Below are 24,244 nucleotides of genomic sequence, written 5' to 3'. Positions count from 1 at the left end.
TAGTGTCAAACTCTGCACGGACATGTTCAAACCTCACACTGTAGGAACACCAAGACCAACATATTTTTGAGTTGAATGGGACCTTAAGGTATATCAGGGCCTCTGATGCTTCTATTTGGACCATTATTTTTAAAAATCTCCCAAATGTATCAGTGTGTACTATACTATACTACTGTAACTGGTGTCACCCACCTACTGCTCATGCTAACACCTGTAATGTATGTATATGTATTTTTTTGTGTGAAATGAATGTCATTTATTTCACTGCACTGGAAACATGTGTCAGTCTGGCGACCGCAGCTTAACAGCATCACTTATGACTGCAGCAGCATTAACGGTGACTTCTTTGAAATAAAACATTAAGTCCGACGACGTTTCATTTTGGCCTGATTATTTGCTTTGCTCAGAGGTGGCTGTCCTCTCCACTGTTGTTTTTGTCCTTCACTTGAACACATGTGGACAGGCGGAGGACTTGATGAACGCGACATTGCGCTGCCCTGAGAGGTGGAAAAAAACCGAGCTGAAAACGGGGAGGAGCGACGGCATCACGGGCATGACAGAGAGGGAGAGGAGGACTGAGAGAGGGAGACTGTCCTCCTGTGCCGACACCTCATCTATTCTGCGTGATTTAACCGTGGACTCTTTAGGATATTTCGTTTGTCTCTCTAACAACTCATTGCGAAGAGGACTCGTCCCACGGTTAGCTCGTTAGTTACTTACACCGGCTACATGGCCAGCTAGCACAATAAAGCTAACTACCGTCAGCTCCTGCTTTCAGTTCAGCGTCACCCGGCGAAGTGAAGAGCCGAGGAGGGGAATGGCAAGAGTTTACACGGACAACCCTTTCAGAAGATACAACGACTAACCAGACTAAACCAACCCAGATTTATTTCTTTTACTGATTCACCGGTAAGCACAAGTTCCGACATTTATGTCAAGTTAACAGATTTGTAAAGTTAACGCTAGCTTGCGGGCTAGTGTGATTTAGCCAGCAGTGTTGTGTAGGCTAACGTTAACAAGTCGGCGTGGCAAGTGTTGTCATCGACTATCAAGGTGGTTGTGTTAAAACGATAATACGTGTTACTGAGTTTCATTTTCATTTGTCACCAGAAAGATGACATTTGGAGGTTAAAAGCGTGTTATTTTTCTGAACGTGAAAACGTGAAAACAGTTAAAGGTTACAACACGGACCCATCAAAGCGGTTCACAGAATCACCAAAACAAGAATAAAGCAGTCCAACATAGGGCGTCTGCTGACTGATCCAAAACGAAAGCGTGATAAAACTGTAAAAATAAAGCTGTACAGAAACGTCTGAGATGATGAACCAGAGTATTCCGCAATCACTCAAGTAGACATGTATTATATTTGGTATCCAGAGAGACAACCTGCTGAATGTTGTGTTTGAAAGTGTCTCCTTAAACCTCTTCATTTACACACAGCTGTTACTAACGCAACTGTTAATTGTCTTGTTTTGACGTGTCTCTGACATTGCTGACAGATCCTGAAGCATGACGGTAATGATGTTTTGCAGTAGCAAACGTTAGATATGTGTTGTTTAGAGAGGAATACTGTGGCGACCTGTTTGTATTCCGTGTGTCTTAGCCCGGTTATTATTAGTGTGCCTGCCCTGATCCCTCTGTAAGTAGTGCTGGGACGTCAGCTCACACCCCTCCTTGCAGCCATGTTCCCATCACTGCATAGCAGGAGTTACAGACATGCATCAACATGCTGAACAAACACAGAACATGAAGTTCAAGTCACACTGTGCACTTCTTTTGAATTGCCTAGAGGAAGCAGAACCTTTGTCTTTACTAGGGCTGCACGATACGGTAGAAACATCATATTGTGTTTGACAGAGATTGTGAGTGAGGATTATTATGTGGGAATGATAATGTTTGCATCACAAGTTGAATTTCCCTCCCCAAAAAACTATAAAAATCATGATGATGTGAAATTTTTTGGGGGTCTTTAGCAAACAGACATGTTTTCATATATAATAAATCGTTTGTAGAGCAGGGCACCTCTGCTCACCTTTCAGTACTTCATGCTCAGTTGATGCTGTTTTTTCACACATTTAACCTCTATCAAAACAACTCTTTCAATTTGCACATTGCCATTTCTATAATAATTTGATTAATTGTGCAGCCCTAGTCTTTACACCATGTTCTGTTTGGTTTTCCTTAAAATATACGCGCTTTGGTCTTTTCACCATTAATCTTCGAGTGACTAAAAGATTAATTTTATTCGTATGCTTTTACTACTTCATCCTGTTCTCTAGCCCCCGTCTAAATGCTCCACCATGTGGAATGTGCTGTTTACATTGCAAAGAATGAGCAGCACCTTACGTGCAGTGTTGTCATGTGTAGCTGTGACCTGAGCTTCTGCAGAGACAGTAGATGGACTGCTTAGTTATATCCCCAGTAGTATGCAGTGAAAAGCCATTGCAGTGGTACAGTCTCTTGTTTGATAAATGAGCGCCAAATGCTGCATCCATTGATCAGTGACATCCTCGGTCACGGCTCGGGAGAGTTCCCTTCTGCAGCCCATCACTTTACACGGTTTTCTAGTTCGTAGGGCCGCTTGCCAGCACACAAACGCACACACACACACACACACACACACAAGCACCTGGCATCACTGAAGCAGTCAGCCAAAACACACCTTTATTTAATTACATGCTGGGTCTCCTGTTGTACGGCCAGATGCAGCTATAATGCTGTCATTTTGGCACTCAGCACATGGTTATTGTGATTATGCCAGGAGTGAAAGTAAAGCAGCCCCACATCTCTGCTTTCCTTCTTTCATAAATACCTATGATTTTCTTTTTTATTCTTCCTTTTCTGATTTATTTATTCTTACTTCTGTTCAGGTTGTTGGTGTTACTGTAATCCCCATCATGGTGCAGAAGTATCAGTCGCCTGTGCGGGTGTACAAGCATCCCTTCGAGCTGGTGATGGCGGTAAGTGTCTTTACCTGTACACTCGACCCTCTGTCCACATGAATATTGCATCCCCTTAGATTCACACTTATGTAATGCTGGTGGGTGGGCACTTCAGAGGTCACCCTGAGAAAGTAGTCGTTGAATTACACGCCTTGCATGTGATTGGCTCGCAGATTGAGAATGCCGCTGCTGAAGGCAAACTGCAGTGCACGCAGTTTACTTCATGTTCCCACATTGCCATTCTAATGTTCAGGGGTAGTTTGAGTTTGGTGTTTGCTAGCGGCACTGTCAGTCGTGTGTTAGTGATCTGCAGGACCTGCAACAGCACTCCTATGAGAGTGGCTTCTGATGAGCAGTGACAACATAAACTTAAAATGTTCCTAGCTGAAATGTGAAAAACAAGGAAACCATCGAAGTTTGTCTTCTCGTAAAGAAACAGGATTTCTGAGTTGCTTGCAGTGTGAACCCACTAACAGCAGCCTAAAACAGGTCAGTGATTAACTAGCTAGAAGGTGTAAATTAGGAGGTTATACCCCTGCGACACACATCACACACACTCTCCTGAAATGACCTGCTCCATCTAGCTAGTCATGTCAAGGTTTAAAATCTGTTCCTTGTTCACTGAGGTGTGGAATCATTGTGCTGTACATCTGCACACTCAGCATACGAATATACAACACGGCTGTGCTGTTATGTCAAACAGGTTCCACCACGTACTTGATGGTGGTAGCCCATTTGCAACGTAAAAAATTCAGTGCCCTGCATTGCTTTTCGCCGCGACTGCCCTGCTGCATGTTTTCATTCACTTTCAGGCATGAGTGCCTGTACTGAGTGCAGAGAGAGGCTGTGGGTTTGCATGTCCCTTCCCTTTCTTTCCCAGCAGCCTTCCAAGTGCCATCCGTGCTTTCTTTCCATAACTTTTGGAATTTGTGTTAATTTCCATTTTTCTGCGTAGTGTGTTCATGCACAGCTGCTAGTCAGTCTTCACCCCAGTGTTGTAGGGCCGTGGAGTGGTGGAAGGTTCACTGGCTAAATGCTCCTGCCGTCAGCAAATGGAAAATACTAACTGATTGAGTCCCTGTAGTGTCTCTTTCTACAGTAGTTTCATGAAAACACTGGGTATGGAAGACAATGAGAGAATAGATTTTCACACCTGTGTATCATTCAGGTGAGATCATGTTTTTAAAATACAGTGTAAAAGAAAAGAATAACAAGCTCCAGCATACTACACTATGGTGTGTAATCAAGCACTGGAAGGATTGTGGATGGATGGTTTACTCAGCAATGTTTTGACCTCAGCTAATGTGGCGTTATTGCACGCCTGCAGAATCCTGGCCTGATTATACAACCCTCGATTTCAGCCCAACAGCCTAACTAGTCAAATATGCTTTTTTGCTGTGTTGATAATTTCAACAGTGTATGGCTATTCTGACTTCATTCATTTAAATGACCTCTGATCACCAGGGAGATAGTTTGGAATTACTTCCTTCTAACAGCCTGTCCTGTGTTTTTAGCACGGCACGTTTCAGACAGGTGCAGTTTTCTTTAAATGGAAATCAGCTTTCTACACCGGCATTAAGAGGATGCAGGAAGACTAAATCTCCTTAGCACAGGCTGGATTGAGCACCGGGCAAACAGATAGCTATAAATAGAGGGCTGGTACCTACACCTGGGTCTTCACACGCAGCCGAAGGGAAAGCAAAGCAGTCTTACATGATTATATGCAGGAGATGACCCACCTCATGGGCTTTTTGTAGATGGGACGGGCTTACTTCTGGAAAACTAATGGAGCAGCCCCAGGTATTTTTAAAGTAGGGCAGCAACGGATAAGGTGTATGTTAAAAGTTGGATACAGAGAAAAGGTTTGCTCTCTGTCCTATAAGGTAATGGTTAAGACACAAGCAATGCTGTCAGAATCTATAGTGAGTCTTTGGATTAATAAGTGGCTAAAATGTTCATTTTGATTTGGTGCATTTGTATTACTTCCCCTTCTTGTGACTTTTCTCTGCAGTGAGTGTTTCTGCAGACACTGCAGAGCAGACCTAATGGTGCGTCACAACACTTGCTGGCTCTTTTTATTGAAAACCAAGTGAAACCCCTCTCACTTCCTCTATTGCAGGTCTGTCGCAGCATAATAGTGTGACAATATCCTGCGTTTGTGGGAAACCATCACAAAGCATTACTGCAGTGTACTGTTTATCTACTGCGCTCACAAGAACCAGCTTCTTTATGTCAAGACTTTCAGTGTGTATAAGGTGTACATATTGTTCAGGCAGGCCAATGCAATATGTAGAGTAGTTCTAAATAATATGCACATTACTATATTGGGCCGTATCTTAGTTTAACCTTGTTATTCCTCCCTCCAGTTCCTCATTCAGAGGCTTCTGAAATATTTGCCCGTAATGGCTTCTCCCTTCCGTCGGCTGGAGGATTATATTTGACATTTTGCTTTGAGGAATTTGGTGTTCTCTCTCCACTTGACTCTGTTGTTTGGAGACTGTCAGGTCTTGGAAATACCCATTTACTCTTCTGAGGGTACAAACCAAGGCTCTACATTCCTCCGTTGAAGATTTTGAAACGCATTCTCTTAGTCTAGATGAAATGCAACCTCAAGAAGCCACTCGGCCATCTGACAGGTGCTATCAAAGTATTTCAACCTCTGGCAACACTGCTGTGGCTTGAACGCACTGTTGCAGAAGTCAGGCCTGGATCTCCCATTCCCCTCAGCTGTTTTTGTTCTGCAGTGGTTACTGTACTTCTTTGAACATAGCTTTCCTAGTGTTGACAGCTTTTGGCACAACCTGGCAGTCCAATCTGATGGTTTTCCAATCTGATGGTTTTCCAATCTGATGGTTTTCCAATCTGATGGTTTTCCAATCTGTATTTTTAACTGCAACAACTGCGACATACTTTATTTAAATACATTTGACCGATCTGGCGTTGACTTTGATTGCAATCAAGTTTAGTCTTTAGAATGACGTTACCCATGTGTACCACAGTCTTGAAATAATAAAGCAAGAAAATAAATAGAAAAATAACCCTCAGCACCCTTGAATCATTGGGTGGTGTTACATTACTTTTGACTTGTGGGTATTGCGAAGCGCTTTGAGATTGCAACAGTGATAAAAGGCAGTATAAATAAACTTGACAGGACACTTAATTAAAGATTCTGCAGTAATGTTCCACTAAGTGATTTATAGCAGAAACGCCTGATGTTGAGGATTACTTGTCCCTTACTGTAAGAGGCCAGCTCCTGAAAGTACTGACGAGATTAGAATGGCGCCAGAGAGAAAAGCACACCACAGCACCTCCAGTGTGTACCCTAGTAGGAAACTGTGAACTTCCTCTGTAGATAACATTAACTCATTTAACAGCAGTCTCATCCTTCTGAGAGCTGTGGCCATCGTTGGCTGTGTACCAACAACAGCTGACTGAGCTTGTTTGAACTGCCCAAAAGCACACAAACACCCATGGGTATTAGTATTGACCTTGATAGCCTTCTTATCACTCTAAAACGTTGGCCTGTTATTTCTTTATTTTTTTAAAGGTTTTGGAGTATCGCTGAAGTAAGGAAGTACAGCAGCGGTTTTTTTTTTAATCGTCCTCAGCCACAGCGGTCCCTTGAGTCTGCTGCATCTCAATAACAGGAAATGTAGTCGATGCTGTTGCTGCTGTTATCGCAGCAGTCCAGTCTCAGAGCCTCTAGTCTGTCCTCGGGGAGTCACACAGGAATGTCAAAAGCACAACACAATACCCCTCTCGCTGTTGTTTCAGGCCTAAAGGGACAGTTGCTTCTGGAACACATCCACGAATGAAGAATGACTTCAGTAGCCACGAGAGGAATAAAAAACCAGCTGACCCTGGAAAAGGAAACAACTGCTAACTTAAAGCTGCTATAGTTGAGCTTCAAAGACAATAACGATCCCTAAAGTCCCCCAACTCCCAGATTAGTACGCATGCTGCAGAGAGAGGGTATTAAGTGAGTCAAAGCCTGTCGTAGCCTAACCTGCTCCATAGAAACGTATAGGTCTGTAGCTAATCCACATGGACAAAGCGCTTTGGTCCTGCCCCTGTCCCAGTAGAGTTTCTACCGGGGAAGGAACAGGATGTGCCATGCTACTGTAATGCCTGCTGGACACGGGACACTTCGTTCTTACTGACGAAATCCTTTTCATCAGTGGCAGCAACATTAATGAACGCATATGCTTTAGATACTAAATGTTTGTTTTTATAGCAACGCTGTGAGTTTAAAAAACAAACAAAGGAATCAGACGTGTGTCATGGCCGAGTAAAACCTTTGCAATGTTGAAAAATGGATTTACCCACATACGGTTTAAGAACACAAATATGAGGAAGCAGAAATGCCACAATAAGAGACACACTGGAAGAGAATGAAAGGGAGCGACAGAGTGACCCAGACTGTGTTAGCCACTTATTGGGCTAAACTCTGCCTGCCAACACCGTAGCCTCTGGGCTCTTTTTTGTGGGGCCCGCACCCTCTATTTAACTCAGGTGAAAGCAAAGAGTGAAAGAGTGCACTGCACACATCTGCTTCTCAGAAAAACTGGAACATGTTGTTTGCTCTGTAACAAGTTGTTACCAAAGGCTCATTAATTAGGCCCTCAGTGTATTAGTGAAAATGGTCCACATAGTCCACAGTTCCATGAAGTGCTCTGGCAGGTGAAAGAAAACGGGACCAGCAGTGAAAAATGGTTTTAGCTAAAGCCTCAAGCAGAGCAGTCAGAAGAGTCCTCATCACATGGATCTGTGATTGCTGGTAGAGAAACTCGTCTATGAGTTGTTGTTATTGTGTTTAACTGCAACACCAGCTTTGTGTCACTTCATTGAAAACGTAATTGGCAGTTTGATTGCTGTCCCTATTGTGTCTTACGCTGCAGCTCTGACCTGCATTGTAGTTTTGTTTCTGTTTCTCAAAAACTGGTTCATGTAACAAGTTCTGCCAGTAAGGCAAATGAGAATAACTTTATCACTGGATCATGGCTGACCACAGTATAAAAGCCAATCTGAGCTTGCATCATGCAAATAAGAACATTTTTTTCAAAGAAGAACAAGCGTCCAGTAGATGTATATCCGTGTCTGTTTTGCCTGTTGGTTTGTTAGATAACAGCACTAAAAAAACAACAGAGCCCACATTTCTCTGGAAGAAAGAAGAGAGATTAGTGATGATAAAATGTTCCATGTAACTAGGTTTTTTTTTTTTTGCAGAGACATAATTTTTGCTGCTCCACTGGGGAGCTCATATCCAGTACCATCTGCTAATTTTGTCTTTTTTTTCACCATGAACTACTTTAAGCTCCCTATGCCTCCTATAACCGTCTATATGTGGATCATCCCTAGCATGTTTTTCCAAGTGTCAGATCCCCAACACATTGTTTGGTGCCTGTATACTGCCGAGCCGGTGTTTCTAAACTTGGCTCATCCTGCTGTCCCCCTTCTCTCTGTCTAGCCTGGCTAAGCGCAGAGTGGCCTGCCAGGGTGACATCCTGCCCCACCATGTCCTGACCCACTTACGGCCAGGTCTGGTTAAGGCTTTTGCAGCCCAATTCTCTGGCGCAGAAGCATCCCAGGCTTTATTCTATTGTTTTAATCCGCCTGTGAGCTCCTGGCCTGCCTGTCGCTCATACCACCTAATGCTCTAGAGGCATGTACTTACACAAGCAAAGATTCAACCTTCATGTCAGCCACAGCCAACAGAGAAATGGGGTCGTTTTATCAATCTTTCTTTTGCCGTGGCAATGTGGTCCACTGAAAAAGGGAGCACAGGAAAATGGAATGAAACCTTATTTCACTTCATTCACACTAGTTATTCAGAGTTCCTCAAGGGACATCTAATATCAGGAAGGAAATATAGTATCCCCATTCCCAGTGAAATGTGTGCTGATTTAGCTGTTTATGTGCGTTTTTTCGGCATTGTCTGTTCTGATTGAGAGAATTTCCATCCACTCTTCTGAATGAATCTGTCAGAGCTCTGCCTGCAGTGTGTAATTCACTTACTCGGCTTGATGCTGTGTGCCAGAAACAGTGAAGAGTTATGGGCTGCCTTGGGGAGAGGAGCTTATCGTCCGGCGTGCTGCTTCAAATAGCATTACTAAAGGACTGTACCACCCCCTCCACGTGACTCCGGGAGCCTATCAGAAAATTCTGGATTCATTCACTGATCACCGGGACACTCATTCACCCTCTTTCTTGCTGCAAGGTCGAGATGCTGCCCCAACAGCTCCCCTCCCCCACTGCTGCCAGAAGAGATGAATGTGTACGCACACACTCTCACACAATGACCCTTTAGCATATTTTACACTGCGATCATGCTACAGTGTGGGAATGTATAGTGACTCCGATTCATGCGGCAGCGATGTGACGTTAATAGGAGCGTGTAGAAGATACTGTCTCTGCATGTGTGTATGCTTGCTGCCTTGTTTTTCCTAATAATGTGAGGTTTTATTTTGGGGGGAAAACTCTCTTCTTGCTTGCACCTTATGGGTAAAAAATGTTTATCCAAAAAGAATGTTTACCCACAAATCAGAGATTTTTCATATGGCACAGTTTGAATAGTAGGTGACAATTAACCTACATACGGCTTTATTATTGTCCCCTTTTCCATATTGCTTCTTTTCCCTTCAGATTTGTATGCATTCTCACATACACCTCATACTGACACATAGAGTAGTCCATTAATCTCTAAAGAGCAGTTACCCTGTCCCCTGTTTCCCCTCAGTTGAATCTGTCCACTGCTATTATCTCAACCTTTCTTGGAAAAACTAAGATGATCAAGAATCTCCTGCAGCATTTACCGCAAACCATTCAAGAGGTTAAGAGCTTAATCACCGTTAATAAAATCATTGAATGTAATACTGGTGGCAGAACAGGCAGTAAATATTCTTTGCCAACACTGCTTTTGCCCTTACTGTAAAGCAGGGTTTCAATAATGCTGCAGTTTCCTCCCCTGCTTGTGAGAAATTCTCATAGACTTCTATGCAGTGGTTTGCTCCTGTGTAGAGATCAGTGAGAATGATTAGTAAGGCTGCACAGTTACTGAGTTGGATCAAAAAGATAATGTGTTCACATTACGCTCTACGTATGTAATAATTCTTCACTTTTTTTGCATCCACACTAAATATTTGTAACTGTAGGAGACATTGTACATGAAAGGCAGCATCTGATTTTCTGGAAACCTAATTTGTGAGTTGGGACTATCTACAAAAAAGACATTATCAATACTATAAAGTTTTACTTCAAGTGGGTTGAAATTAAAGTTTCAGTTGTCTGCTGAAGTGGTTGACACATTATGACATGCGTAATCACACTTTTCTAAAACCATTGTTTCACAGCTGCTTTTATTTCATGAGGTGGATATTTACACTGCTTATTTTCCTTTAGAAACTAGAATTCAGTAAGACTCTACCTTGATCTTTTTTTTAAGTTAGTTTAGTAAGTTATTTGTATATTGGTTTGTTCTGTAAATGGCAGTAGCGTTTGTTAGTGAAAGTTGTTGAAAGCTAAACCTAAATCGATTTTGAGGGTTTTGTATTCAGTAAGAGGATTCCACACTGGATTCAGATCGGATCGAATGTAATTGAGGCCCACCGCAGTGTGTCTGTAGACATCACTCCAGTTCATGGTTTAGGAGCATCATTGTCTCAGCAGTTCCTGTATGTTTTTTTTAATGAGCTGACTTTGACAGAGTTATGCCTCAGTAAGCCTGACCCAAGCAAAAATGAACACAGTTCAGCATTTCTTGTTCTTACTGTGATAACTTTTTGATAGCCAACAGATGGCCATCCTGCTGCTTTTTTTAAATTCCCTGGTGCGCCCATATATCCAGTCATGCATGCACTACAGTTTAGCATATGGCATGGCCCACAAAATATCCAGGTCCTTACATTTATATAAGGTTTGTGTTCTTGGCAGATCGTCCCCCTCCTCTCTCTGAGTTGGCAGTTCCAGGCAGTTCTGCCATTACAATGCACACTGTATCAGTGAGATCACTGGAAGAAGAGAAGTGGGTGGTATGGCATGCAGAGACCAAAGGCACTATTGTTACATTAGTTCAATCAGGAGTTTGTTCTCTCTCCTATTCCACATCCAGTCGACACCTACACTCACATGCCATTGGACCTGATGGGTGGAAAAACATCACACTCACCTGCATTTTCATCTCTCTCTCTTAAGATGTGACGATAGCTCAAAGTCTGTTTAAGCATAGCAAATACTAATATAAGTGCTCTACAAATAGATTAGTATTACTGAATCAGCACAGGAGGCGGTGTCCACAGCATCCCTATTGCGTTGCAGTGCAGTGTGTTTAACTGGTTGGGCCAGCTGTGAAGGGAAAAATGGAAGCTCTTCGTACATTACAGGATCTTTTCCCAAGAGTGGTTTCACCTGCTTAGGCTCGAACCAGCGGCTCCCTATTCATTGTACTCATTTATTCAACAAGTGACATGAGTCATGGCGAAACCAGTTTTGTTGAAAAGCCTAATGGACCAAGATGTTGTTTTGTTACATTATGTTTTATTCCTTTTGTACGGTCATCTAGTGAATGCTGACAGATGGAGCGGGAGCAGTCATTTTACTGAAAGCATTTTCTTTTATGTATGATTCAGATAGATTACTCGTGTTTATTTATTATTTAAATACCTAATTTCTTTGGGATGTACTGCGAAAATGACCCAGGTCCATTTTTTTAAATAAAGCTTTAAAATTTGCATCCCCACACAGCATACGCTGAAGGACAAGGACTCTCTAGTACTATAAACTATTATGGTCTCAGAGCTTTGCTTTTCTAAAAGATCTATAACCAAGCTTGGTTTTAAGTGTCTCTGAATCTGAAAAACACCTCCGTTACAGGCAATGGTTCTCTGCAAAGGATCAGATTACCCAGAGAAGATGTAGTAATCAAGTAAATAAAATGTCAGGAAATGAAATAAAATCCGATCACAGAGCGTGCTGGAAAGACTTATCTCTTCTGGGTTCTACTGTTACAAAGATGAGACCTTCTCCTTCTTCCTGATTATTACTGCTATCCTAATTACCCAGTATAGCATGTCTGGATTGTAACCTCTAATCTAAATGTATAAGGATATCTTAAGTAACCACTTGTTTGTTTTTCACACTTCCCTGTGCATTTGAGTCAGTTAAAAGAAAGCCAGAATTTTCTAGCTGCCTGCTGTAACTTTCCTCCTGCTCTTCCCCCATCCTCGTCGATGACCTAGTTTTGAGTTTATAGCTTTGCTCTCTCAAATGAAATCCAGGAGGTCTTGTCCTCTTCATAAGCTGTTCTCTGTACCTCATTCTCTGTAACCTATTCACCTCAAATTCCAACAAGGTCTTGTGCGTCAGGACCATTATTTTCAAAAGTGGGTCGTGTGCTCATGTATGAATGTGACATTAGACGTAATTTGCTGTCTGTAGGTCTAATGGTGTCTCAAATGTTCTTGTGACCCTGATTGTCACCAGACAACATCCTTTTTGTCAGCAACATCAAACATGACCCATTAAGTCTGGGTAATTATTGGGAGGCACGTGGCGGACAACAATTGGCCTACTGTCGCTGTGATGACGCTGCCAACAGGTCCGAGCCCAGGATTGCCTGAGGTGGTGGGTGGGAACTCATAATGATTTTTTGACACCAAACATTGGCTAAATGACGTCAGACTCCTGCCTTCAGCACCCACTCAAAGCCATGTTTGTTTGCATCTGACGTCAAGGATGGTGTGTATTTGTGATACAGTATAATATACATTGGGTCTTTTTTAACAGGAAACGTCTAAAAGCAGCATCAGCGAAAGCCTAAATTGCTGCAGGACTACTGATAATGTAGCCTGTTGGTGGTTCTCTGACAGTTTGACATACTGAAATGTTACAATTTTGGTGTCTCAGGAAGCACTTGCTTACGCACGCTAGTATCCTGTCTGTGCACTGCATGCGTACACTTCTGGTTTATATCTGAGACCAAAATGTGGAAGTCGTCCTGACTCGTTTGTTTGTCTTAACACCAACAGAAGATGAACAGAACATGCCAAGGGTTTCTTACACAACGCTGTAGTTAGTCACTCTTCTTGTGAATTTCCTCTGAATACTTGGGAACTACAGCCGGTTGGACGGCTGTGTCCCAGCTTTTCTGTGCTTTGTTTGGCGGTATGTTTTCACATCATCTCTAAGCTTCCTCATCTAGTATCTTAATCTTAAAAGTGCCCTCGACCAAAATGTTCCCATTTTTCCCATCCGCCAGAAAATCTAGCTGATAAAAATAGCAGAGGCTGACCTCTGGACGGCTGTTGTCTCTATTACACAACCGTTTTCATAAGCTCCAGAGATGCGACACTGCTGCCGAGGAAGTTGGAAGTGTTCTGCGGTCAGAGTGCTGGTCCCAGGAGACCTACGAGACAAGCCATACCCATAGCAAATTGGTCCTCATCTCACTTTCAGAATTGACTAGATAAGCAAATAGCATTATCTAACATACCTGAGAAGTTGAACTAAAGTCTAGCACGGGAGAATGGTCTTGTCTTACAAAAATAAAGAAGACTTGTGTGCTTATGGCATTTTGTTTTTGGCTGTGTAATTGAAATATGTGAAGGTTGTATAAAACTTGATGAACCAAATCCTTTACCATCAAGTCAGGTCATGTCCTTTGCTATTTACGGCTCCCCTTACTTATAGTGAACAGCGATCCGACCTGTTGCTATGTTTTTTCTTATTTCTTGTTACTGTGTTGTGGCTATCAATATGACCCAGCACCATTGTTAGCAGCAAGTGTTACAGCACGTTCATTATAGTTGGCGAATAAAGTGATACTGCTACTCGACACTAGATCGGTTTGTCTATGAATCCTCAAAAGGAAAACCAGGTCAACCTGTGACACACCCACTGCAAACTCCTACCTGCTCATTTTTGTGGTTGTTTTGGTATTAATGGTATGAAAATAATTGATGCAACATTATGGTAGGGCAATTTAACGAAACATACTGTGAGACAATATCAGTTTTTTTTACTGTTTATCCCGGGCTGTCTTTCCCTTCCGTATTCTTTGCAAAACAAGAAGCTCACACTGTTTTATGACAGGATTGGAGTCAATGTGATGATCTACCTTCATTTTAGGCTGCAACTAATGATTATTGTCACATTTCCTTGATTAATTAGGTGGTCTATTAAACATCAAAATTAGGAACAAATTCCCATTGCAGTTCCCCAGAGCCAGGGCGACCAACACTCTCAAACCCAAAGGTATTCTCTTTACAGCAGTGTTTGTCAAACTGCAGGGTGGGCCCCTCTCAGAGGGTATAGAGCCACTACTGGATGACTTGGATCCTTGTGGGGTGGGCGTGAACTTTCTCGGCTTCTGAAGCCAGAAAAAGTTTGACAACTGATGCTTTCAGTGATATAAAACAGAGAAAAGCAGCAAGTCCACACAGTTGAAAATGTTTGGCATTTCTTTTATTAAAATGTTTGAAATGTTAATTATCAAGATAGTTTCAGATTCATTTCAGTCAACTAATAAATTAATCGACTAAAATTTCAGCTGCGCTTGAATTGTCAGGTGCTTAATTTGCTGAAGCTTAAATTGTGATAACTGCAGGGGTATGGCACTCAAACTTTACTTAAGGGAAAAACTGGTATGTGCTAGGGAGCTCTTTTTCCTGTTTTTGTTTGTGTCGTGCTTGCAGCTATATTTAAGTTTGTTTTTTTATGCCATACGTTCCAGCCAGATAATGGCCGGGCTGCCTGCCAGCACTCTTGTTTTCTTTCCTGGTAGTACGTTCTACACGTATACATGCACCACGCAGCCCTTTGTAGTCTTGAAATGTGTTATGTATCCCCTCGGAACTCCTGGATTTCCTCGAATCTCCCTTCCTGAGCAAAATAGGTCTTGTTTTCCATACCCATGCCCCTATTCACACTGCCTGTTGTTGTTTTGTGTATGCAGGAAGGAATTAAGTAACCATGTATTGTTTTTTTATATTTTCTCTCATGTGCCCCTGGAAAGCACACACACATTCCAGGAAACATTACTCATGGCTTGGCTAGTTGAGGTGTGTCCGGACATATCCTGTCACCATGGAGACTGGAGGACGATGTTCTAGCAGGCTTTCTTACACATGCACAGCTAGCCTGGAAATTTGGATGGATTTGGTTTCGTCTTAGTGTGCTGTAGCGTTCTAGGAAAGAGTTGAGGGCAAGGACCAATGCATATTCACTGTGGTGGAGTTTGGTTACCACGTCCGTTTGCTTTGATGTGTCATCAATGCCTGCTCTTCATCCCAGAGACTGACCACAGGGCAGGTGGATGTTTGTCATGAAACTGCTGCTTTGGCTTCTTACTGAGAAGTTCCAGGGAAAATCTGGTTTGGATGTTGAATTAAGTGAATCAAAGGTGTCAAGTATACAGCATTGTTAGTATTAAGCTATAGTTTTTTGTTTATTTTCATCATTATCTGGAAATGTTGACTCCATTATCTATTGTTGAATTCAATAGATTCATCAGCAGGTTCTGTGGCTGCATCCCATACCCCAAGTGATGTTTTAGTTGAATACTCTTCCAAACTATTTGCAACATCAGATTGTAGGTTAGTATAGACTTGAGTAATTACGTGGATAAATGCCAAATGACCTGAATATCGACTGTGGTGTGTTATTGTACTCGCGTTTAGCTGTGTATTTTGAGTCATGCCTGCAGAACACTACATAAAACATGACGTGTGTCTGAAGGAGGCTTTAATAGAGCGTGATGACTAGATCCTGTTGGAGGTGAGTTGACAGATCCGGGATGGACTTGGTGTCAAAGTTTGTTGACTAAAACAGGTTCTTATGAAAACTGTGCAGCAAATGCTTTAGGTTGAAGGGTTGAAGAAATGAATGTGAGACATTACTTGTAATCCAGCACTTTGTACACCAATTGCTCAGTGTAGTTATTAGTTTTATTCCGAGATTGAGGTAACACAATTAGTGTAAGTAGTGTAAGTAAATTTTCAATTCTAGCAGTTCACTGTCCTTATTAGTATTATATGTAGTACAGAAGTCTGTTAGATGTGACCAGATTGGGTCTCTGTGTATTTTGAACCCATGTAGCCTAGCAGTATGCCCTTACATTCCCTTTCTGAGAATTAACCCCGGTATCGTGACCTTCTTGTTTCCTGTTTTTAACACTAAAACAACCGGGCTATTTTCAGTACACAAAGGCAGCCAAACGTTGGCCTTTTTGTTCATTTTTTCATGAAGCAGAACAAGGCTCTGATTGATGTTTTTTGTTCCTCTTAGTGGTTAACTATCTCAATAATAATAATAATAATAATAATAATAACGTAACCCGATGTTTTTGTACAGTATATGTAGGCCATTGTTTGATTGAAAAGTAGTGGTGTTTTTGGCGACACGCAGCATTTGTGGTTTAGTTTGTTGTTGACGTATGGCTGTTTTTAATGGGTGAAACTGATGTTTACCGTCAGTGCTGTTGTGCTGACGGCAGTACAAAGCCTGCGGCCAGTGTTCCAGAGCATCAGGGTAGAAAAACAGAGCTCAGCATTCACTCAGTCACTGGACAGTGGGCAGCTGGGTGGCTCAGTAGCCCTGGCAGCGGTATGCCAGGAGCTGCTGAACCCTACTGACTGCCTACTTAGACACAAACCAACGGCTGCTGCTGCTGACCAACATACTCAACAGTCGAAACCTGCTCTTGTGTTTCCTTAAAGATGAGAAATGTACAGTTTATTGACTGTTCAATGCACATAGACTAAAACTTGCACTTTTAGTTCAGCGTTGTTAAATTTTAAGATTTCAGGTTTTCACAGAAGCTCAAAGACACGCTGGTTGCCCTATGCTTCACAGAATAAAGCTCTGTTATCAGAAGACTCAGCTGACACTAACTAAGCCCTAAGACCCCTAAAGTCTAGTGAACAACACTCGCTCCGTCAGTCTCTGCCCTCGTCTTTCAGGCGCTGCTATTTCAGGGTTACTGTATGTTTCCAGTATATTTCCCTGATGATGAAGTAGATATGCAACTTCAGGGACTGTATCAAATTTTAATTTGAGTGTATCATTACATCCCTACTTCCCTGATCCTTTTTTTAATCATCATTCACTCATAGATTAAGAATGAGGAAATATGCTGTTACGGAGCAAGGATACAAGCGTCTCAGACCAGCTCAGTGTTATGACTATCTTTGGCCATCTCTAGCACACGTTATCGTGAATCACTCAGTTTGTTGTTGATAGTCTAGTGTCTAGTCTGGTGTTTTAGTCTTACCACTCTTGCAACCACCGCAATCAGATCCAAGATGAGGGAGTGGTGGCGTTCGAGAACAGGAAGAAATGGGTGCTGCTGATGACACTCTGCCAGTCAAGGTCCAGTTGCATAACAGTTGGCTGGTCTCTGCACAAGAGCTGAGTTTGCCAGTGTTTTGCATTTATGAGAACACATAATTAGGAGACACGGTGTTGCCCTTGGGCACAGCAAATCTTATTGTGCATCAAGCCATTTTTTTGTAAAGGAATTAAAAGGGCTTTATTGGAGTCTAGGCCGTTTTTTCTGAGGTTTAGCCGGAGTGAGAAGTTTGCAACAGTGCAAAGTTGAAGGAGCTTTTGTTCGGCCTCACTTGTTTGCTGCATTCCCTACCCACCTATTCAGATTCTTTAGTCCCTCTTAGCTCAATACTTGCATTCCTAATACATTTGTGAACTTTATTCTGATGAGTTTTATATAAGCTGGCATTACAGGCTCCATTGTTGCTGTGTGGTATTTTAAGCTCTATTTATCCTGAGCCTTTCAATTATATTTATTCAAATTAACATCAGCATAGCCTTTCTAAATAAAATTGTTTCCAAATGCTGAAAATATCAGAGCCCTACTAGGGCTAAAAAAATAAAAATAAAAATCAGTTGGCATTTTAAAAATTTTTGACAGATATTCCAATTACGTAAAGTGTTGTCTCTTGCTTCATCTAAAACCTGTTCAACTACCTTCATTAATACACTAAAGAGAGAGAGTTTTGTTGTAGAGAGATTAATGACAATGCAGCTAGTGAAACCTCTATTCTTTTCCTCCTTTCATTTGTTAGAGTGAAACTTGAAACCTAAAAGATATCATCCCAGATGGAAAACCACTGTATTAGGTGACATTCTGGTCCACCTTCCTCTTTCAGGCCTATGAGCGCCGGTTCCCCACCTGTCACCTTATCCCCATGTTTGTGGCGAGTGACGTAGTGGATGAGGAGACCAGCGAGGATGGTTCCACCCAAAGGGTTGAGCGCCGCTGTGCCCTGGATGTTGACGCCCCGCGCCTGCTCAAACGGGTATGTGGCATTTGAGTGTGTTAAAACGTAGCTCTACAGTGGTTTATAAAGCTGCAACCTTAAGTTTGATTTTGGTGTCTTGTGTCAGTTCGGATTTTCGTAAGATGAGTTTTTGTGTGTGTGGTTTGCAGATTGCAGGTGTGGACTATGTCTACTTCATCCAGAAAAACACACTGAACCGAAAGGAGAGGACACTTCACATCGAGTCCCATAATGAGACCTTCTCCAACAGGGTCATCATCCATGAGACCTGCTGCTATTCGGTCAGTAGCATACACACACTCTTGTGCCATTTAGCGTGGGCTGTTGTCCAAAAGCAGCCTATAACATGTATATTTGTAGATGGCTCTAGAGGGAAAATCAAACCCTGACCCTGGCCGTTTTATGATGTGCTCAACCCATTAAGTTGCACAGAACCACACATCTATATTCTCACAGACAAATGAGCGAACACAGACACAGTCTGTAAAGCTGTTCAGCTGCCGAACGGCACACCCATGTTAATGTTTGTGCCTCCTCTAATCTCCTCCCTGCTTCCCTGCAGAGAAAGCCATGTTTAGACTAGCACGGAGAATGTTGCTAGCTATCTTAGCCCATCTCTGTCTGTGAATTATTCAGTCCTCGCACATTCTGGCCGAACACTCTCAAATACTGATCTGAAACCAGCATGTCTTCCCTTTTCTGCCTGACCCACTGTGCTTAACTCTGACTTCAGATCTGCATATTCATGAATGGATGCGCTCTGAGTTAATGAGGTCAAGCACATCGTATTAGCCTCCAACCAACCACAGAGCTAATTTTAGGACCAAGGCTGCACAGAGGTTTTTATTGTGTGCTTTAGCACACTGTGCTAACAGTAACCAGGACGGACAGCTCAATTAGACACAGCTAATGGACCTGGCTAAAGCTGAAATGTTTTGGTAGCCATGGGTAATGAAGCTACCAGCACAGTACTTTCAGATAGCATTAAACTCTTGACTTCTTTCCTAATTTAATGATGTTATAGCCTGAATCAAAATGCAGTTTAACAATTTGTTATTAAAATATTAGCGATGTCCTGTTCAAGTTTTTTGGCCCGATCTCAAGTCAAGTCCGTTTTAATATTTGGTATCTGTTCGAAAATTGGTCTGATCAAGATACTTATATTACCTAAAGTGATTAAACTCATATATTGAAATTAAAGGTGTAACCTACTAAGTCTGACGCACATTATTTGAACCTTTCCTCAGTCAAAACACTGATCCTGATTCAAAACTATAAGTTGACTTAAATTATTGATATGGTATGAATAAAAGTTTAGTTAGAATGTGAAATGCTGAAATGAAATTACCATGAAGCTATCCACTAGAGAAAGGACCTATCACTTGTTAAAGTACAAAAATTCCTCTTACGGTTGTACTGTGGTGTTACAGAGCGATACTCATTATACCTCATAACAATCTGAGAGCGCACAGTCACCGGCTGCAAAGAGCCCACAATCCCACAACAGATGAATTTAATTTTGGCTTGACATCAAGTTCCTCACGGATTTAAAGTTGATTAGCGACAGCTGATATGATCTTCCCCTGCAGCCGCTTGTCATTTTAGCTGACGGAAGCAATGGTCAGTACAAGCTAAAAATTAGAAGCTGTTACCTGAACTGCTCTTCGCTAATAAGAGAGGAGAGATAACAGATTTGTTACTGTCAGAGTTCAGTCAATTTGTGCATTTTGCCAACCCTGGTGTTAAAAAGTGAATTTTGATCTGCTTTATTTTAGCTAGGGGTGTAATATAAAAAAATATTGTATCTCAATACTATTATACTGTGATATTGTACTGATTTTCAAAGATGCTCTCTATTTTTTTTTTTTGTTTGAACCCCTAACTGCTAGATATTAGTGATGTACACGTGAGCTGAGGCCTATGATTTTAGATGCTACAGGGACAAATACGAATGCAGATCCCACTGTTCTGGTTGCATAAAATAGTTATATAAAAAATGTTTTTACTCAGATTGTATACATATTGTGCTCTTTATACTATGACAGTTTTCATAAAATTTGATTTTTTTTAAATGGCAATATTTTGCCTAGCTAACAGTATCGCTTACAGTAAATCATAACCCCTGTATATCATGGTATGTATCGTATCACCAGATTCTTGCCAATACACGGCTCTAATTTGTTTGTTTATTTAACATAGCATCTCATAACCTTTACACCAAACACCAGAAACATGTGTGTCCTTGTATGTTTGCATTCTGTCCTCTTTTAGCTCCAAACTGTGTGTGAAGAGCTGGCTAATTTTATCTGGACAGACTGACACACAATCTCCCCCTCATAGTGCACAGTGTGAAAATTGCTCTCTGCCTGCGTCACCATCTAGTGAAGCTGGGTGTGTGGTTACCATAGTAACCTGGTCATCTTGTTTCTGCATGTGTATACAGTATATTATACAGCAAGTGTTTGTGTGTGTTGGTACAGGTTCACCCGGAAAATGAGGACTGGACGTGTTTTGAGCAGACCGCCAGCCTGGACATCAAATCTTTCTTTGGCTTTGAGAGCACTGTGGAAAAGATTGCTATGAAACAGTATGCCAGCAGTATCAAAAAGGTGTGTGTGTGTGTATGTGTGTGTGTTACGTGGGTTCTTTGTACTTTGTGTATGCACACAGCAGATGAATAGTTGCAGATTGCAGCATAATGGGTGCTATGGATTATGCAGGATATTAATCTATTCCATGATGTTTGGTGTAAGGAGGTTTCTGGAGCATGAGTCAGTCAGCCCGTCTCATACTGTAATTGCATAAATAAGCTTGTATATATTGTATAAATAAGTGGACAGGGGTCTTCTACTGTGGACCCAGTGAGTCACCGGCCTTCATTTAGAATAGATGTGGGCAATGTTGAATGCATTCCTTTTGGTTTCCATTACACGACACTTCAGTTTGAAATACTAAATGGAAATGTCTTGTCTGGTTTGAATAAGCTTTGTGAACATATAGTATCATGAGTATTGTTGGTGTTTAGTCCATATTCCTCCTAAATCAGATTTTCTTGAATTCAGAGCCTCTTCTGCTACTTTGCCATAATTCTGATTCTTGTACACTTCTGTTCCTCACAGGGAAAAGAAATCATTGAGTTCTACCTGAAGGAGCTAGAAGATGAAGGGATGACTCATGTGCCGCGCTGGACTCCGTCCTCCGTTCCCCTGCCTCTTCCCAGGCCAACCAGCCTCTCCACCAGCCCACCAGTTGTCCCCAAACTCGCAGTCACACCCGCCGTTTCTATCCCGCTGGCCACCGACGCCAATGACAGCATCTCTCAGGACACAAAGCAGGACAGCAGCGCACTTCAGGCAGACAGCCTAACAGAGATCCTGGCTGGAACACCTGAAGGTCTGTTCCTACAGATTATTGAAAAATGAAAAACCAGCAGTTTTTCCACAAAATCTGAAAATCGTGCAAACGCTGAAGTAGCACTGTTAACGTTACAGTAGAATACAGAGTAGAAAATGTGTGTTTTACAGAAAAACCAATGGAAGTAATGCCTCGTTTCGTTATTTAAGTTATTCTATAAAAGATGGTTAAAGTGATTTTGAGTATATCTTGAATTGACACAGGAATGACAACATATGGGGCTTTGGTTTCATTAAGGGTCTGAAGCACATATTAATTTATACATTAACTTCCACTAAAATCAGTTTACCTTGTGTTTGACTAAATTATGTTAATTCTATTAGTTCTATTTTTGTATTGCAGATAAGTTGGATGCAGACTATATCAAACGTTACCTAGGCGACCTGACCCCTCTGCAGGAGAGCTGTCTAATCAGACTTCGCAAATGGCTGCAGGAGACGCACAAGGGAAAGGTAATGTTCTGTTTTACTGTTTTTGTAATAATGGAGTGAAATAGAATAGATTTTTGTAGGTATGATGAACAATTTGAATTTATCAATTTATTTATTTTATTTGGAGATTTGTCGTAGATTTTGAGTCATACTTTAAGTTGTTGTTTACATGCTGATATGGCGAACTGACCTGCCATGTTTTGAGATAACAATGATCTATGTAACAGTGACACTGGCAGTGTTAAAGATTTTTTCTTTTGTTGTATTACTTACTGTCCAGATCCCGAAGGACGAGCACATACTGCGTTTCTTGCGCGCCAGGGACTTCAACATGGACAAGGCGCGGGAGATCCTTTGCCAGTCGCTGACCTGGAGGAAGCAGCACCAGGTGGACTACCTGCTGGAGACCTGGAGCTCACCACAGGTTCTCCAGGACTACTACACCGGAGGCTGGCACCACCATGACAGAGGTAGGTCCTGACAGAGGAAACAAGTGTGTTCATTCCATGTGAGGAACAAACAAATGAACAGCCATACTCAAAGACAGTTTAAACATACTACAATCTCACGTGGCCATTCATACGAAACACACATACATGTATGTATGTATGTATGTATGTATGTATGTATGTACGTTATGTTGGCCTTGTTGAAGCTGGCTATACTTGCACTGTTAACTAGAGGAAGAGCTCAGTTCTCCAGTTTCTCCAGACTCAAGTTACACACACACACTCACTCATGAACTGAAGTCATTCTTAGCAACCCACAGCCTTCAGCCATGCAAGTGAATTAAACATGAGGCCAATTTGTCAGCACTACGTGCTTGCCCAAATAGCTTACACACACTCACAAATGGTCACATTCTTTTATTTTAGAACAGAGGGTGACTGTTGACAATTTAAATCAAATTTAAATGACTTTTGTGTTCCCACATCAATAAACCGTTTATCTTCTCATTTTAATCTTTTCACAAGTATTTATATGGGATCAACAGGGACAAAACATGGGACAAAACATGAAAGCATTTTTCAGTGTACACAGCCACTTATGGTCTTACACAATAGGAGAACAGAATATGAAGCCTTCCAGAATGTAAATAGTGTGATAGATCATGTAAATATTTGTTTTATTCTTCTAGATGGCCGTCCTTTGTACATCCTGAGGTTGGGCCAGATGGACACCAAAGGACTGGTCCGTGCTCTTGGAGAGGAGTCTCTGCTGAGACACGTATGTAGCACAACACACTTCCACCTGGCATGTATCAGTGTAGTTTGATAAGTTTATAGGTCAGCCAGTTGATGGTTGGATTATAGGTCAGTAAGTGTTGTATATAGTACAGTGTACATAGCCTTGTGTGTCAGCTAAATGCTTGGAATGTAAGATTGCAACAGACCACTGAGTTCATGTTGTGTCATTTTAGGTGCTTTCTATTAATGAGGAGGGTCTGAGACGCTGTGAGGAGAACACCAAGGTGTTTGGTCGACCCATCAGGTAAACCCTCTGATTAATAAGAATTATGTTATGATAATTGTTTTAAGCTACATTGATTTTTACAATTTAGTTTAATCGTTTATCAAGCAAAAATGCTAAGTCTCCAGTTCCATATTCTCTAATTAGTGCATTTGCTTTTTTTCTCTGTTGAACTGAATATCCTATATCTCATTTTCAGACTGCATTTTTCACTATTTTCGGAAATTTTATAAACTAAACTTAATTCAGTATTCAAAGGTTTTTTTCCACATGCCCATACAACATGTGCATTGAAATATAGGGTGGTATACTCTTAAAGCTGTGCATATGTAGAGAATATACAGAATAAAGAGTTCACCATCCTGATTTATTCAACAATAATAAATATCAATGAAATAATGTTCAGTTGCAGCCCTAGATCAGTACTAATTTCTCAGTAAAAATATAGTAAAAGCTTTAAATGTTGTTGTAGAAAAGAGCATTAAGCTTTTTTTCACTACCAGGGAGCATTCAGCTAGCTGGATTGAGTTCAGCAGTTGTAGCCTGGAAACAGGTGCACACACAGAGACACACAGTGTGAGGGAGTCCAGAGGAGCGTTATCTGTCCAAAAATGAAAAAGAATGCAGGAGGCTCTTCCCAGAGCTGCACTGATTCAGATGGCGATGGAGAGAGTGAGGGGGAGGGAACGGAGATGGT

The 24,244-nt window shown here is 41.6% G+C and overlaps 1 protein-coding gene across 2 annotated transcripts in view; it reads left to right on the top strand.

Annotated features, from left to right (window-relative positions):
• The first annotated feature begins 526 nt into the window (after nucleotides 1–526).
• The window catches only part of si:dkey-237i9.1 (SEC14-like protein 1), a 30,924-nt gene continuing 7,206 nt past the window's right edge, over nucleotides 527–24,244 (top strand). Inside the window, exons 1-10 of one of the 2 annotated variants that reach the window (XM_035660261.1) lie at nucleotides 527–909; nucleotides 2,871–2,960; nucleotides 18,101–18,250; nucleotides 18,382–18,513; nucleotides 20,713–20,841; nucleotides 21,352–21,625; nucleotides 21,989–22,098; nucleotides 22,358–22,547; nucleotides 23,216–23,304; nucleotides 23,498–23,568. In XM_035660261.1, the coding sequence (XP_035516154.1) occupies nucleotides 2,898–2,960; nucleotides 18,101–18,250; nucleotides 18,382–18,513; nucleotides 20,713–20,841; nucleotides 21,352–21,625; nucleotides 21,989–22,098; nucleotides 22,358–22,547; nucleotides 23,216–23,304; nucleotides 23,498–23,568 (1,208 nt within the window). In that variant the 5' untranslated portion in view covers nucleotides 527–909; nucleotides 2,871–2,897. The remainder of the gene's footprint in view (nucleotides 910–2,870; nucleotides 2,961–18,100; nucleotides 18,251–18,381; nucleotides 18,514–20,712; nucleotides 20,842–21,351; nucleotides 21,626–21,988; nucleotides 22,099–22,357; nucleotides 22,548–23,215; nucleotides 23,305–23,497; nucleotides 23,569–24,244) is intronic. The other variant, XM_035660262.1, reaches the window with a different exon arrangement.

Source organism: Morone saxatilis, unplaced genomic scaffold (assembly GCF_004916995.1).
Source record: "Morone saxatilis isolate NCDOM2014 unplaced genomic scaffold, NCSU_SB_2.0 Contig17, whole genome shotgun sequence".
NCBI classification, from domain to species: Eukaryota; Metazoa; Chordata; class Actinopteri; family Moronidae; genus Morone; species Morone saxatilis.
The sequence above is the reverse complement of the archived record's forward strand: the minus strand, read 5'-3'. Positions and strand labels throughout refer to the sequence as shown.